General features: G+C 46.6%; 1 protein-coding gene across 2 annotated transcripts in view; it reads left to right on the forward strand.

Moving 5' to 3' along the window:
• The window catches only part of LOC144177635 (nuclear factor NF-kappa-B p100 subunit-like), a 184,530-nt gene that overhangs the window by 65,750 nt on the left and 105,501 nt on the right, over positions 1-13,279 (forward strand). For both annotated transcript variants that reach the window (XM_077705272.1, XM_077705273.1), the window contains exon 6: positions 5,142-5,291. In XM_077705272.1, the coding sequence (XP_077561398.1) occupies positions 5,142-5,291 (150 nt within the window). The remainder of the gene's footprint in view (positions 1-5,141; positions 5,292-13,279) is intronic.

Consider the following 13,279-nt stretch of genomic DNA (forward strand, 5'->3'; position numbering starts at 1 on the left):
AGCTCCGGTAGATTGAAGCCCTGGACACGTCCCTAGCAAATGTTCCAATGTCGCTTCAGCAACAGGGGCAGGGCAGTAGGGGCAGGTCGGGGAGGGATCTGCAAGACTAGAAGTCCACGTTGCTCGCACAGCAGGCGTCAGTGCGACGCCCAGGCGGATTCTTCGAAGCACGATCTCTTCACGGCGGGTTAAGCCGCCAGGAAGGTCAGACCCACGCGGAGGGAGAAGGGCACGCGTAGAGCGCCGAAGAATATCTTTCTTGATGAGTAGGGTGTCTTCCAGTGAGAGCTGTAGAAACGGGAGTGGGTACACCACTTGCTGCGGGTGAGCGGCTGAGTCGGCGAGGGCGTGCGTTGTCGTGCTCCGGCGGGTCCAGAGGACGCGAACAGGGCACGGGAATGATTGGAGTATCTGCTGCACCTCGCATGTAATGCCCAGTGTACTGTTGACGCGCCGGAGCTCTCGAGCAGCCTGAGTGGAATCGGTGTATAACACCAAGCGCGGTGGTGGGGCAGCGCCGAGCTCAGAAGCTAAAGCACACAGGCCATCTCGAATGGCAACCAGCTCCGCCAACAGAGAAGGAAGTGGCGCCTCTGTAAAATACAAATATGTCTGGTTAATGGATGGCATAGTGGGGCAGACAAGGCTTGTGTGGAGGATGCCGTCGGCTACCCCTGCGTCCACATGCGCTTGAAGGCCCTCTGGCGAGTCAAAAGGGAGCGGTGGGTTGGCCTGCTTCTCTTGGGGGTGAATGCTTTTTATGCACCCTAGAGGCCGGTTGTCCGTAGCTTGAGGTTGCTGCCATGGAGGGGGCTCCGCTAAGCGAGGTAGCAGAGGCGAAGCACGATCGTAGTAGTGTGCAAGTGCTGCCGCGACGGGAATAGATTGAATTTTTAAACGACGAGCCGATCGACGCTGATGTACGATTTCATCCAGCGTGTTCAGTTGCACTTCGGCTTGAAGTGTCGGTATAGAGGTCATGCGAGGGAGTCCGGTGATAACTCGCATTGCTTCTCTATTTGCAGTTTATAAGCGATCCCAGTCGCGCAAGGTGAGGTGTTGGAACTGGGCTTGGTAAACTAGTCTAGGCTGGAAGATAGCACGCACTAGCGTACGCATGACTCGAGAGCAGGCACCCCCTGACTTCTGGCCGATTCGGCGGAACAAGTGTAACATTCTGGTGGCCTTTTGTCGGGTGGAGCGGACCCATGAGGCTGCCGACCCAGCTGCACTGATGTCCAGTCCCAGTATACGCATATGATCAGTGGCGGCAAGGGGTTCACCATTCAAGAACAGGGATATCGGTGTCTGCAACAGCCGTTCCCGACCACTACGATTTGTGACAGACATGTAAGTGGTTTTTTGCAGAGACAGCTTCAGGCCAATAAGCGAACACCACTGTGACGTAATGTCCACGGCAGCCTGTAGACCTGCTTCTTGACGAGACAACATGTCGTGCACCGACCACACAGTGATATCGTCCGCATATTTTTAATGCTGATAAAAGTGCTGTTGTGGTATTTTCCAGGCGGCGTGGTGTCCACCCCCCTCCTTGTATTACATTACAAGGTCAGCCCATACCAGTAAAAAAGGAACACAGGTTTCTGGGTGTTTTACTTGACCACAAACTCACATTTATACCGCATATTAAATTACTAAGAACGAAATGCCTGAAAACGATGAACATTTTAAAGGTACTATCGCATCAGTCATGGGGAACGGACACAAAGTGTCTGCTTTCACTTCTAAATAGCCTAGTAAGGTTAAGAATTGACTATGGATGCATTGTATACCAGTCTGCAACCACAACAGCACGGAAAATGTTGGACCCAGTAAACAACTTGGGGCTTCGCTTGGCAACAGGTGCATATCGAACAAGCCCCATTGCATCCCTTCATGTTGAATCTAATCAGTGGTGCTTGGAGTACCAGCGCACTTACACAGCTCTGATGTATGCTGCAAAGATTACTTCTATGAAGGAACACCCTTTGAACGCAATTATGAAAAATAACACTAATAATAAACCTTTTGAAAATCGACCATCTATAGCCCCACCATTCCCTTTGGCAGTGTCACGCCTCTCAAAGGACCTACAAGTTCCTCTCGCTGAAGTTTACTGCACCTCCATTCATGAGTTGGTTGCTCCATGGGACATTTGCCCAATTCAGTGTGGCTTGTCTTTCAGAGAACTGCAAAAGAAAAATGTGCCAAACTTTGTTATTACTCAGCACTTTCTGTCACTCAGGGACAAATACAAGGCAGCTGAATTCTACACAGATGCCTCGAAGACTTCTGCAGCGGTGTCTTGTGCTGCAATTGGCCCCATATTCACTTTGTCCAAAACAATGAACAGGAACACTAGTATATTTACTGCAGAGGCATATGGTATCCTGCTAGCTTTGAACCACATTCTCCAAAACAAAATTAAGAGCTCAGTTATATACACAGACTCACTGAGTGTTGTTACAAAGCTTTCATCTCTGAAGGCTAGCAAAAACCCAACTTTTAATGCTGTTCTAAGAGCTCTGTACTGGCTTATAGTCTCAAGCTTGCTGTCACAGTGTGCTGGGTTCCGGGCCACTGTGGCATTGCTGGAAATGAAGTCGCTGACCAAAGTGCTGCAGCTGCTGCTCTTCGTGAAAGCATAGATATTAAGCTGGTTCCATATCAAGACCTCAAACCTTATGTGAGGAGGAAGCTGCGAGAGCACTGGCAACAACAGTGGGATAAAGAAATAAGCAACAAATTGCATGTCATTAAACCTAAAATTGAAAAACCTCCCTCTGAGAAACATGCTAGATCAATAGAAGTGGCCTTATGCAGACTTAGAATCGGCCACACACACATCACACATTCATACCTGTTGACTGACACAAACAAGCCACGGTGCCATCGATGTGGAGGGCAGCTATCTGTCCTTCATGTGCTTATTGAATGCAAGATGTGCAACATTGAAAGGAAACGTCACTTTAATGAACTTTACACATATAATATTCCCGTGCACCCTTCATTATTTCTTGCAGACCATCCCATGTTCTCTTACAAAAAAGTTTTTAGCTACCTTGCAGACGTAGATTTTTTAAAACACATATCTTACTGCCCATAACCTCACCTGTGCTCATGACGTGTTGCAAAACAGTGGCGGGACCTGAGGCTTTACACCTTAGGTGCCTGCACTCACTATGTTTTAATGTGACCCTATATAGGCACCCTTTCTCTTAGTATACTAACAATGTTTTAACATGGCCCTTGCGCCATTAAACCTGAAATCATCATCATCATCGTTCCGTCAGGAAATTTACCATGCACCTCCGATATTGCTCCAAGTGTGAAGTGGGCTTCCATGGCGTCATTACCATGCATAAAAACGATAGGCTTGCGCGCGAAATCATTGAAGCTATGGAAATTGAAGAGGGCGTCGACGATTGTGTCAGTACTGCGTTGGTTAATAAAGAAAAACTATTTCTGCACGCTGTTGCTTCTGGACCATGTGGCTAGAGGAGGGTATAAATGTACAATGCAAGGTGTAATAAAAATGCAGTTGGTAGAGTCAGAGCTTGTGCTCCGTCTTTCGTCTTTGTCTGCGTCCTCAGTTAAATTTAGGCTGACCAGTATTTATGCAAATAGCTTGTTTGGCAAGCAGCTTATAAGCTCTGCCTCGTTTGTGTTTGCTTTTGCCGGCCTCCGCCAATCGCACAGCTAGCTGGTATGACATCATAGGTTCTGTTGCGGGAAATGAGCGAGTGGGTCGCATGGCCATTCCCTTTTTTCCTAATTATGTAGCTTATTCGAGTGAAGTTTACGTTAAAAGTGGTGTCAGCATGATTCTGATGAGGCAATCTTTTGAATAAAGCAAACTTGCATTTTGTCTTCATGCCTCCTTTGAAGTCTTATTCGGGGCTGCATTTTAGGGTCTAACCAACGTGAGCCATTGTTTTAATATTTGCAGTGTTCTATAGCCTTAGTTTATCTGTATGTGGTTTGCTGCTGCCTCCCCAACTACTGTGCTATGCTATGCTGAGCACAGTAGTTGGGGAGCTTGCTATGGGCACAAGCTATGCTGTGCTTGTGCCCTGTATACAATCACGTCACGCTGGCCTGCAGCATCTTTTCGTGCTCTTCGAAACAGTACATGCAAATACACTTTACTCATTTAAAAAATGTAACATTTAAAAATCGCCTGAAAAACTAAGAACATAGTCTACGCGGTCTACAATTTAATTTAGACTTTAATCTAGTATGGTACATGGTGTTTACAACGCACTTCATTGTCCCTTGAAAAAAAGTGTCCTAGTTCTTCTGATCACACATGGAGAGTCTGGTAGGTGGCACACATAGGACACGACGCGCTGTATTTTAAGACGCTGCTAGAATGATCGAACTTTAGTCGGTGGTTTTCTTGTTTGTTCGTTTGTTGATCGACTATTGCTTGTGATGAGGGTGATAAGTGCTAGTTGTCTCCACCGTTGTGACGAAGCCTATTGCCTTATTGCCACACCCAAAAAGGTGTTTGCCACTTCACCGTATGCACGTTTACTCGTGTTTGCGTGGTGGTAGTGCCAAATGTCTCGCAGTGTGCCACTGCCACTTTGAAGTTTTTGTCCTGTCACACCAATGCTTGGGTAAGAGTGCTTTTAGTCTCTTCACAGATGGCAAAGGAAGAAATGTAGAACGCTGCCCTATAAGGGTGGTAGGTGTGCCTTAAAAATAAAAATGACTGAATGCTGCTAAGGTTTGAACTTGGGCTAGTTGGTTCTGTTGCATATTTTGATGACAAACAGTGCACAGACGTAGTTGTTATGGAGCTCATGTTTGTGAATTCCTTTCTTCGTCCTCGTCTTATGAGCTGTTTTTTTTTTCTCCAAAATATGCTACTGAATGCTGCTCTATTATATCCTCTCGCGGCGCAGTGACCATTGTCCCAGGATAATGGAGTTTTTTACGACAGTGTGAACCTGGGGTGCTATGCTGAGCTTGTGCCCTTTCAAAACGATCCCATCCTTCTCGATTGTGCCCAGTTGAAAGTTAAAATGGGTGCTGTGAAGTGGACACAAAGTCAGAATAGCACCCCTGGTGGCTCTCAAGGGCCCAGGGCTGGCTGCCCGTGAGGCAGGCTCTCTTCAGTGATGCATTGGTTGCAGAGGAGGCACGGCAGCTGCAGACGGAGGCCAAGAAGGAAGCCGCTGAGCTGAACCTCAACCTGGTGTGCATCTGCTTCACGGCTGAGTGCTGCGAGGGCGGTGTCTGGAGGCCGCTGTGCTCCGCCTACTCGAACCCCGTCGCCAACTCGAGTGAGATGCCAGCCTATTGCGCCTCTTTCTTGTAGCACAAGCACTGTTTGGACCTGAGTTTTTGTTAATTTGAGGCTTTTAGAAAAATGCACTTGAGAAGTTGTGCAAAAGCACACTTGTAGCCGTAGCTGTGGACAGATAAAGGTGCTGCCCTCTCTACTTTAGGGAGCGTGTGTGCCCTCCTCTGCCCACTCGAGGAGGACACATTTCAAGCTGGCCTTTCAGTGCTTAACTCTGGTTACCACGCCTGTTCAGATCAATCACCAGTGATCGACGCTTCAAATCACCGATTTCGACATGCCGCAGTCATTTCTTGTGCACCTAATGCCCGCAAATGTAACCTGACCTAACCTAACCTAACCTAACCAAACCTAGGCAGTACATTTTTAAAATCAATTTAAATTTTCCCAATCTGGTGACATTGTAATTTCTGACGGCCTCTACGAGCTAAGGTGTATATATGTTGTTGCAAAAGGGGGCATAGCTGCCGCGCTTGAGAAAAAAGCTCGCTGCTCAGAGTTATGTTCTATTAAAAGGTCAAATTTTCATAATCAAGATGCTCTTTATAAGTCAAGCATCAAATTGTGTTGTCAGCTTTGCAGTGGGAAAGCATTGAGCTGTGGTAATTGCCAGAAAACAACACCAGTCATTCATTCATTCGTGGGCTTTGGTTCAGAGGAAGGGTAGTTTTATTCTGCCAAAGCTTATTTCTGAAGGTCCCCCGCATGTCTAACGTGCAAACCTGGCATTTTCGGCCAGTCTCTAGCAGTTTCAGTTTCATTTCTGTGTTGCAAAATTCGCGTTTGGCGCTAAAGTCGAACCCCGCAATAGCGAAACCACCGGGGAAAGCCAAAAAATTTGCTTTTGCGGGAATTTCGTTGCCGCGAGAATGAAACATAAACATAGACAGGAAAATCGCCCGCAAACCGAAAATTTATTTTCGAAAGTCGGTTGTATTAGTTCGCGAACCTTACCCTGCAGTAACTTCACAGCTCAGCTCTCACACAACAATAAGTGGTTCATTGCTAGTTGTCATGCGCACCTAAGAATGACCGAATCGTGTCGAGTGCATTCAAAACGTCCTGTGGGTTCGCCTTCTCTGCACGTTTTTCTCCTTGGTCCTGGGTACCGAGTATGTCCGAGCATGCAAGCAAAGTCCAGCTTCTTCTGTTGACAAACCTGGCCAGACAGGGGCACCTCGTTATTCCAATGCTGTTCACAAAACTAAGTGAGCAACGCTTTGTTGACGTCCAGAAAGGCCACAGCCATTACTGTTGTGTTTCGCGCACAGGCGCCATTAAAGGAGCCATGAAGAGAAAACACAAGTTTGGTTCATTCAAAGGATTGCCTCATTAGAATCATACTGTCACCACTTTTAAGGTAAACTTTGCTCTAATAAGCTACATAATTAGGAAAAAAGAGAATGGCCATGCGACCCACTAGCTCATTTCCCGCAACAGAACCTATGATGTCATACCAGACAGCTCTGCGATTGGCGGAGGCCGGCAAAAGCAAACGCAAATTAGGCAGAGCTTATAAGCTTGCCGAACGAGCTATTTGCGCTTAAATTTAGGACACATTCTTTTTAAAGCCCTAAGAATGGTGGGACAAACAGTGGAAGTTACGAAAGCACACGTAAACATAGAAGTACCGATGCGTATGCTGGTGTTGGTACTGCGCGCACTTTGCTTGGTTTAGCTGCACAGGACTGCGGGGCTTTGGGGTTGTCTCAGACGGCACTGACCGATTGACGCAAGCGGCGATGTCTTACGTGACCGTATTTGTCGGGCAAGCACCTTGTTTCACGAACCGATTGTCTCCATGAACAAAACAAGCCAGGTACAGATACGTTCACAAGCAAACCAAAGGCAGAAAATGGGTTTCCGCGTTGCGGTGGCGTTATCTAGGTTCACTAACGGTAAACAAGGCCCTGTGATGTCATTGCAGACCACGAAAACGCACGATTTAGCAAGAAAATCAAAATTTTAACTTACGTTAAATAATTTCTCGGTGAATAAAGCATTGTTTGCATTCGGACAAGCGCTCGGGGCACTATAAAACCCAAAATCTTTCGACTAACACAAAGTTGTGTTTTGTCTTCATGGCTCCTTTAAAGAGTGGCGTCCTTGCTTTTCAAAATGGTACAGCGAGCTGCAGGCGGTCCCAAACGGGCAGCGCTATCCTCTCTTCGTCCACTCTAGCAGTGATAGCTACCTTATCGATAAAAACTTCCACTTTTGGGCTGGCAGAGGCATCTTATTGGGAGCACACGTGTTGATCACCGTGTACAAAATGAATGCACCCGTGCGCTGTTCAGTGGTAGCTGGCTAGTGTAGCCATTGGCGTAGCCCAAGCCAAAGCTGTGAATCACCATGTGTCGCCCTCTGGTGGTGTCGCTGCACAGGCTGCCTCCCATGGAGTTAATACTCCGCTGCCTCCATGACAGTGAACTAGAATACCAAGTATTCTAGTTCACTGTATGCCCATGGCCGCCTGTTGCACGGTCTTTTTATAAACAAATATAGCAGCGGCCATGCAAGCGTGCTGGGGTAGTTAACACACTTTGAGTCCAAAAGAAAATGCATTTGAGCACTTTTTGGATACTGTTAGGCTCAGATGAGTAGATAGGATGCCGACTGGACTTGCAGTGAATTTCGTTAACGCCGGGTGGCTTTCCAAAAACATTTCGTTGCTGCGAAATAAGAAATACACATGGGCTTAACGACATTTGCCAGGGATCCGAAAATATTTCATTGCCGTGGGAATTTTGAACTTGCGGGATTTCATTATCACAGGGTTTGACTGTACTACGCAGTTACGCAACGTCGAGCTGATTTGCCATAGCCGCTTCATCGCCCACTACTGTTCCTAGAAAAAAGCATGCCACTCGTGATTTCACTTCACCCACGCTTTATTTCTACGAAAAGAGCTCCAGCTAAAAGTCAGAAGGTAGTGCTGAGTCGTCAAATATCAGGTCAGACAAAAAAACTATTCAAATCGGCCTTGAGCTGCACGGCGGCAAGTTTCATTTCCAAACATGGGGTGTCAGAGGTCTAGTGCGATTTCTAAATAGATCTGTCTATTCTGACAAAGTCTCCAAAGGGTTTGGTATTGTTTCTGTTAAAAGGATGTTAGGTGGTGCTGCAATGGAGGGGGCTCTTGGTACTGAACACTTTTTGTAGTGTCGAAGCTTGTCAGGCACAGTTCTAGCACATTGCACTTATTCCTGCAAGCAGGGCTACAGTAGTGAGTAAGAATAGGATGTCGATAAACCACGGGGGCAAGTTTTGGCAGGTCAGTGATGATAAACTGGCAGGGAATGTCAACAAGCATTCGCCAGCGAGTTTTGTTTTAAACTTGAAGGGATTTCTTCGCATGGTGTTCTTGTTTGGAATCTTGTGTTGGCCGTAAATGTAAAGTCAGCAGTTGACAAAGTATTTTTACATTACATGGAAAGAAATTGGTGCCTCAAGTAATGTCGAACGGCCAGATCTCTTCAAGAGAACTATCTAAAATTGCAGAGTTTGAGATGAAGGTTGCGCTTTACCGCATGGCGCGTGCACCACGTGTAGTAACATATTTTGCATATTGAAGTTTTTTTACTCTCGCCGTTTTTTTATGCTTTTATTTTTTTTTTCTTTCTCACTGGGTGGAGGCCCTTATTAAATGTTTGTCTCTGTCCTTCGACACCTACACATAATGTTGGTTTGGATCATTTTCTTTCAACCAATTATTTATGGCAACATTTTGAAGACTGCGTGGTTGGAAAGGAATTCAATCAACTACATTTTATCTCACTTCAGTGTGGCCTAACCAATATGTTTACCATGAAAAACATTTTCTTGGACACCTAAAAATCAAAAGCAAAGCAAAAGGTAAAAACGCCCGTGTGTACGAGATTTCGGCGCACGATAAAGATCCCCAGGTGGTCAAAATTAATCCGGAGCCCTCCACTACGGCGCGCCTCATCGCCTGCGTTGCGTCGGCGCGTTAAACCCCACAATCAATCAATCGACTACAGCCAGTCAGGCCGGTCTGGCGCGTGCGCACGCGCCCAGACCGGCATTGGCTGTGGTGCGACGAGAACAGTGAGGCCAAATGCGCCTTCCTCGCATGGCGGCTGCTTCGGTGTTCGCTTCACCGAAACCGAAACTGACGTGAATAAGCAGAACTGGAAGTAATTATTTATGCTGCGTTCGACCGTCTAATGCAACATTCTATGATTAGTGGGCTCGTAGACAACTATAGGCGCAAAAAAACGGAACACAAGAATTTCGTGTCAGTACTCCTTTCACTCTCTACGGTCAGCCGCAGTTTGCCCATTTGTTTTGTAAGCTTTCTTTTTGGGCATGGGGAGCAGGTGAAGCGATCAAAGGTTAAAAAAACAACAGAACAGCGGAATGCAGCCCCACTATGAAGCACTAGCAGCTCTGTCCAAGTAGCGAGCCACACAGGATACATTTGCTTACCGCGTCCGGACAGAATGGTGGGTAGGGGAACAGAGTGTGCCTGCCTCTACGAGATCAGTACATGTGTACATCACTATTGGAGAAGTAGTCATGATATTTGATAATTTACGAGTCTATACCAGTCTCTCTCCTATCCCTGTTTGCCCCCCCCCTTTTTTTATTTTATCTGCCAACAGCTGTCAGGGTCATACATACCGTATTTGCGCGTTTCTAATGCACTCCAATTGTAACATGTACAGGGGTGAGACAGCTGCGCATATTGCACAGTTTTAATACAAATTTGTTTCCCTGTGCCAGGCTGCTCCAAAAGCTTGAAAATTGCAAAAATTGCGCCAAACTGCTCCAAAACAGTCTGAGGGCAAGGGATTTTAACGCTCCTGTCAGTTTAACTGGGGAAAAATTCTTACTGACGGCATACTTTTCCAGCATCTCCAAGGTGATGCTGGTTGTAAAGGTTAAATTAATTAATTGAACATTCCATAAAAATATCGCATAAAATGGTCCCCGAGATACCTTTTCTTAAAGTCACAATGTTGGGTTGCAGATGTTATATTCTGTGAGTTTTTAAAGTTTTCCCATCTAAAACCATTGCGAAGTCCTGTAGAAAAAATACTTATGTGTTTGTATAATGAGGCGACAAACTACTTGTGCAAGTTGATGAAAAAACAGCAATTTTCGGAGCGCCGGATCTCCTGAACAACATTGGTGTGGTAAAGACTGGGTGTGGTAAAGACTGGGAAACATGGCCGCCGGGCAAAGCAGTTTCTCGTGGTTCAGGAAGAGTGCTCTTCGCCGATTTCTACCGTGGTTTTGGTTATCTGGAGTGGCTGGGTTTACATTAGGTTGTTTGATCTGTTGCGGGAAGTTGCGTCACTTTAAAGACGGGAGTTCACGAAAAACAACGTGGTGCCCGCAAATTCGCCGTGTGTCGGCCTTGAGTGTGAGGCACGGTGCTTGCTTCAAGGGAAATTTCTGACTCACTGTGGTGTTATAAAACGCCGAGTTATTGCTGCCTTTGACAGAGAGCTTGCGAGGGGTGGGAATGGGACGATCGGCACTGCAGAAGTGGCGGCGCAGGCTATACGCCTCGAGCGCGGCCTGTAGGGGCGCCACTGAAATCCCCCTAGCGGCCCGTTTCGAAAGCAAGCGCGGGAGTCTCCGTCTCGTTCCCCACTGTCGCCGCTGCTTTTGCGGCATGTTCACGACTGAGATTTAGCGTTTGCGAGCGTTGGAAATCTATGTTTATGTCGACCAGTCACTATGTTCGCAAATGGGGTGTGTTTACGAGAGTGTAAATGTTTCTGACGCGATCTTAGTGTGGTATATTCGGTCTGTATAAGCGCCAGGTGCGTGTCACAGGCCAGCGTCGCGTAACCGGCGTATGCACGGACCTGATTGTAGTTACACTGCCCTGAATTTACTAGCAGTGTCTCCGTAACCCCCGGTTCCTGAGATGTTCATGCTACGGGTATACACTACGATGTTAATCAGTTTTGTGCGCTTACATGTTCAGCGGAACACTCATACCTGACAGCACGCCAGTTACGTTTGCCAATAATATACCACAGATATTGATCACCACCATTTACAAGCCAGTGTGTGTTAATTTCGGGAATATTCAACGTTAGTGCGATGGATAATGCAGAATTATACTCGGGGATCAGCACACGACAGGGTCGTCTTGCCGTGTAGTGAGCGCCCGCAAACATTCATCTGCTACATATATCCTCTGCGAGCAGCGCGGAGACGGGCTTAGAATATAATCCGCGTCCGCGACTAAATGCTTATTCGAAATATCGTCATATGGCTCAGGGACCCTGCAAAATAAAGCAGAAACTGAAATCAAATGGCCTTATCACATGCCACACTCTTCCAACGACACCTTTCATCGCTTGTTGAAATGCCTACCCTGTATACTTCCAAAAATGCGTCTGCCGTACGATCAGCTGTTCGTCGAAGTCGAAAAACAAAAGGAAAGTGAACCCATGATTTGTGTGTGTGATTACTAAAAGGTTCATTTCTTGATTCCGCTCCGCGTTGTTTGTATACAGCGTCCCCCTCCCCTCCCCCCCCCCCTCCCCCCCCGATGTCTCGCGAAATAGCAGTGCATTTCGCGTATAGTTGGTCAGGTGAGCCCTACCTGGCTTAAGTTTCGACGAACGTCTTGAGCATGTCAGAAGCTGCACTGTATTTTTTTTTTCATTTCCGTTAGAGCTATCATGTTTCTTCCGCACTTGCATAGCATTTATTTTTCTGTGGTTTCATATTAGATTGCCTTGGTTCTTGCTATAAGGCGTGTGTGGGCACATATTTAAGACCTACAGGCTTGAAATATACTTAACATTTTCGCATGGCTTATATTCTTATAAAATATGCCTAAGTTATTGTCCGGGATTGGCTTATCACATCCCCGAAACATATTTTTCTGTGACGTATATATTCGAAACGAAGCCGCATTCGTTGTCCACGCTGCAAAATGAACCCAACCTCTCACTGTGCCAGTATTAGGTCTAAACGAGGCGGCAGTAGAATACATTTGTGCTTGACGTATTTGGAGGTGACAGGGGTGATATCTGCTCCCGTCGCCGACGCCCGGAAGAGCGGCGACGATGCGCGCAGAACCATGTCCCTGGGTAGCTCTTGCAGGCGATCGCGTGCTGTACGAAGACGCAGCTGCTTTTTAAGTGACCTAAACGTACTCTTTGGTTATACAGTCACCATGACAAGTTTTTGTAGGACGCGGAAAGGCGAAAAGAAACGAAACAGAATCAAAACGCTGCACGAGCCCCTATCAGCCACGCAGCGCACATCCCGTCAACGCCGCGGAGAAGCGGCGGCAGGCGGCGCAGCGATCGCGAAGCTCGAGGCGTATATCGCCGCAGAATGTTCAAGCAATGTCCGATAGCGGGATGGGCGCCATTATTGCATGCTATTAATAATGGTTCATCTATCTGAAGTGAAATTTAATGCCAAGAGGGAGCTGGCTAAACATACCAACGTTGCTCAAATTACGATCGTAGTGAACGTGCACCTTGGGGATTGAAATGGGAGGGCTGCTGGGGTGCGACGACTGTCACCTTGCTTTGCGCAACTTTTGCCGTGGATCTATGCTTGTGTGTAAAGCCGATTGTGGAATTACAAAAATAATAATTTCGGCATTCACATGATAATAAAAATGCCTTTCGATTGCTTAGTTTTTCAATTCGATATTTTCAGTGGTAGTCCACGCTATCTCTGCATAGAGCCTCATAATTTAAAAATGGTGTGTAAAAAGGTAGTGCAGTTCGTAAGTTGTGATACTCTGGTAGGAGAAACTTTATTGAAAGGCTGTTTGGGTGTTATGTACGTTCAAAACCGATTAAAAAGTGCACTTTTCCCCCAGAGTTGTTTAAAAAAATGGGATTTTTTAGGCTCCTAAGGGGAGATAATAAATGTCGTTCTTCTGCTCCAAATCAAGGTTCTTCTCCCCGGAGGGGGCACCTTGTGTACTCAAGGTGTTTTGGTGAGTAGCGCCACCAC

This window comes from Haemaphysalis longicornis, unplaced genomic scaffold (genome assembly GCF_048455015.1).
Source record: "Haemaphysalis longicornis isolate Haplotype H1 unplaced genomic scaffold, Haemaphysalis longicornis Haplotype H1 scaffold_1, whole genome shotgun sequence".
Classification (NCBI taxonomy): Eukaryota; Metazoa; Arthropoda; class Arachnida; order Ixodida; family Ixodidae; genus Haemaphysalis; species Haemaphysalis longicornis.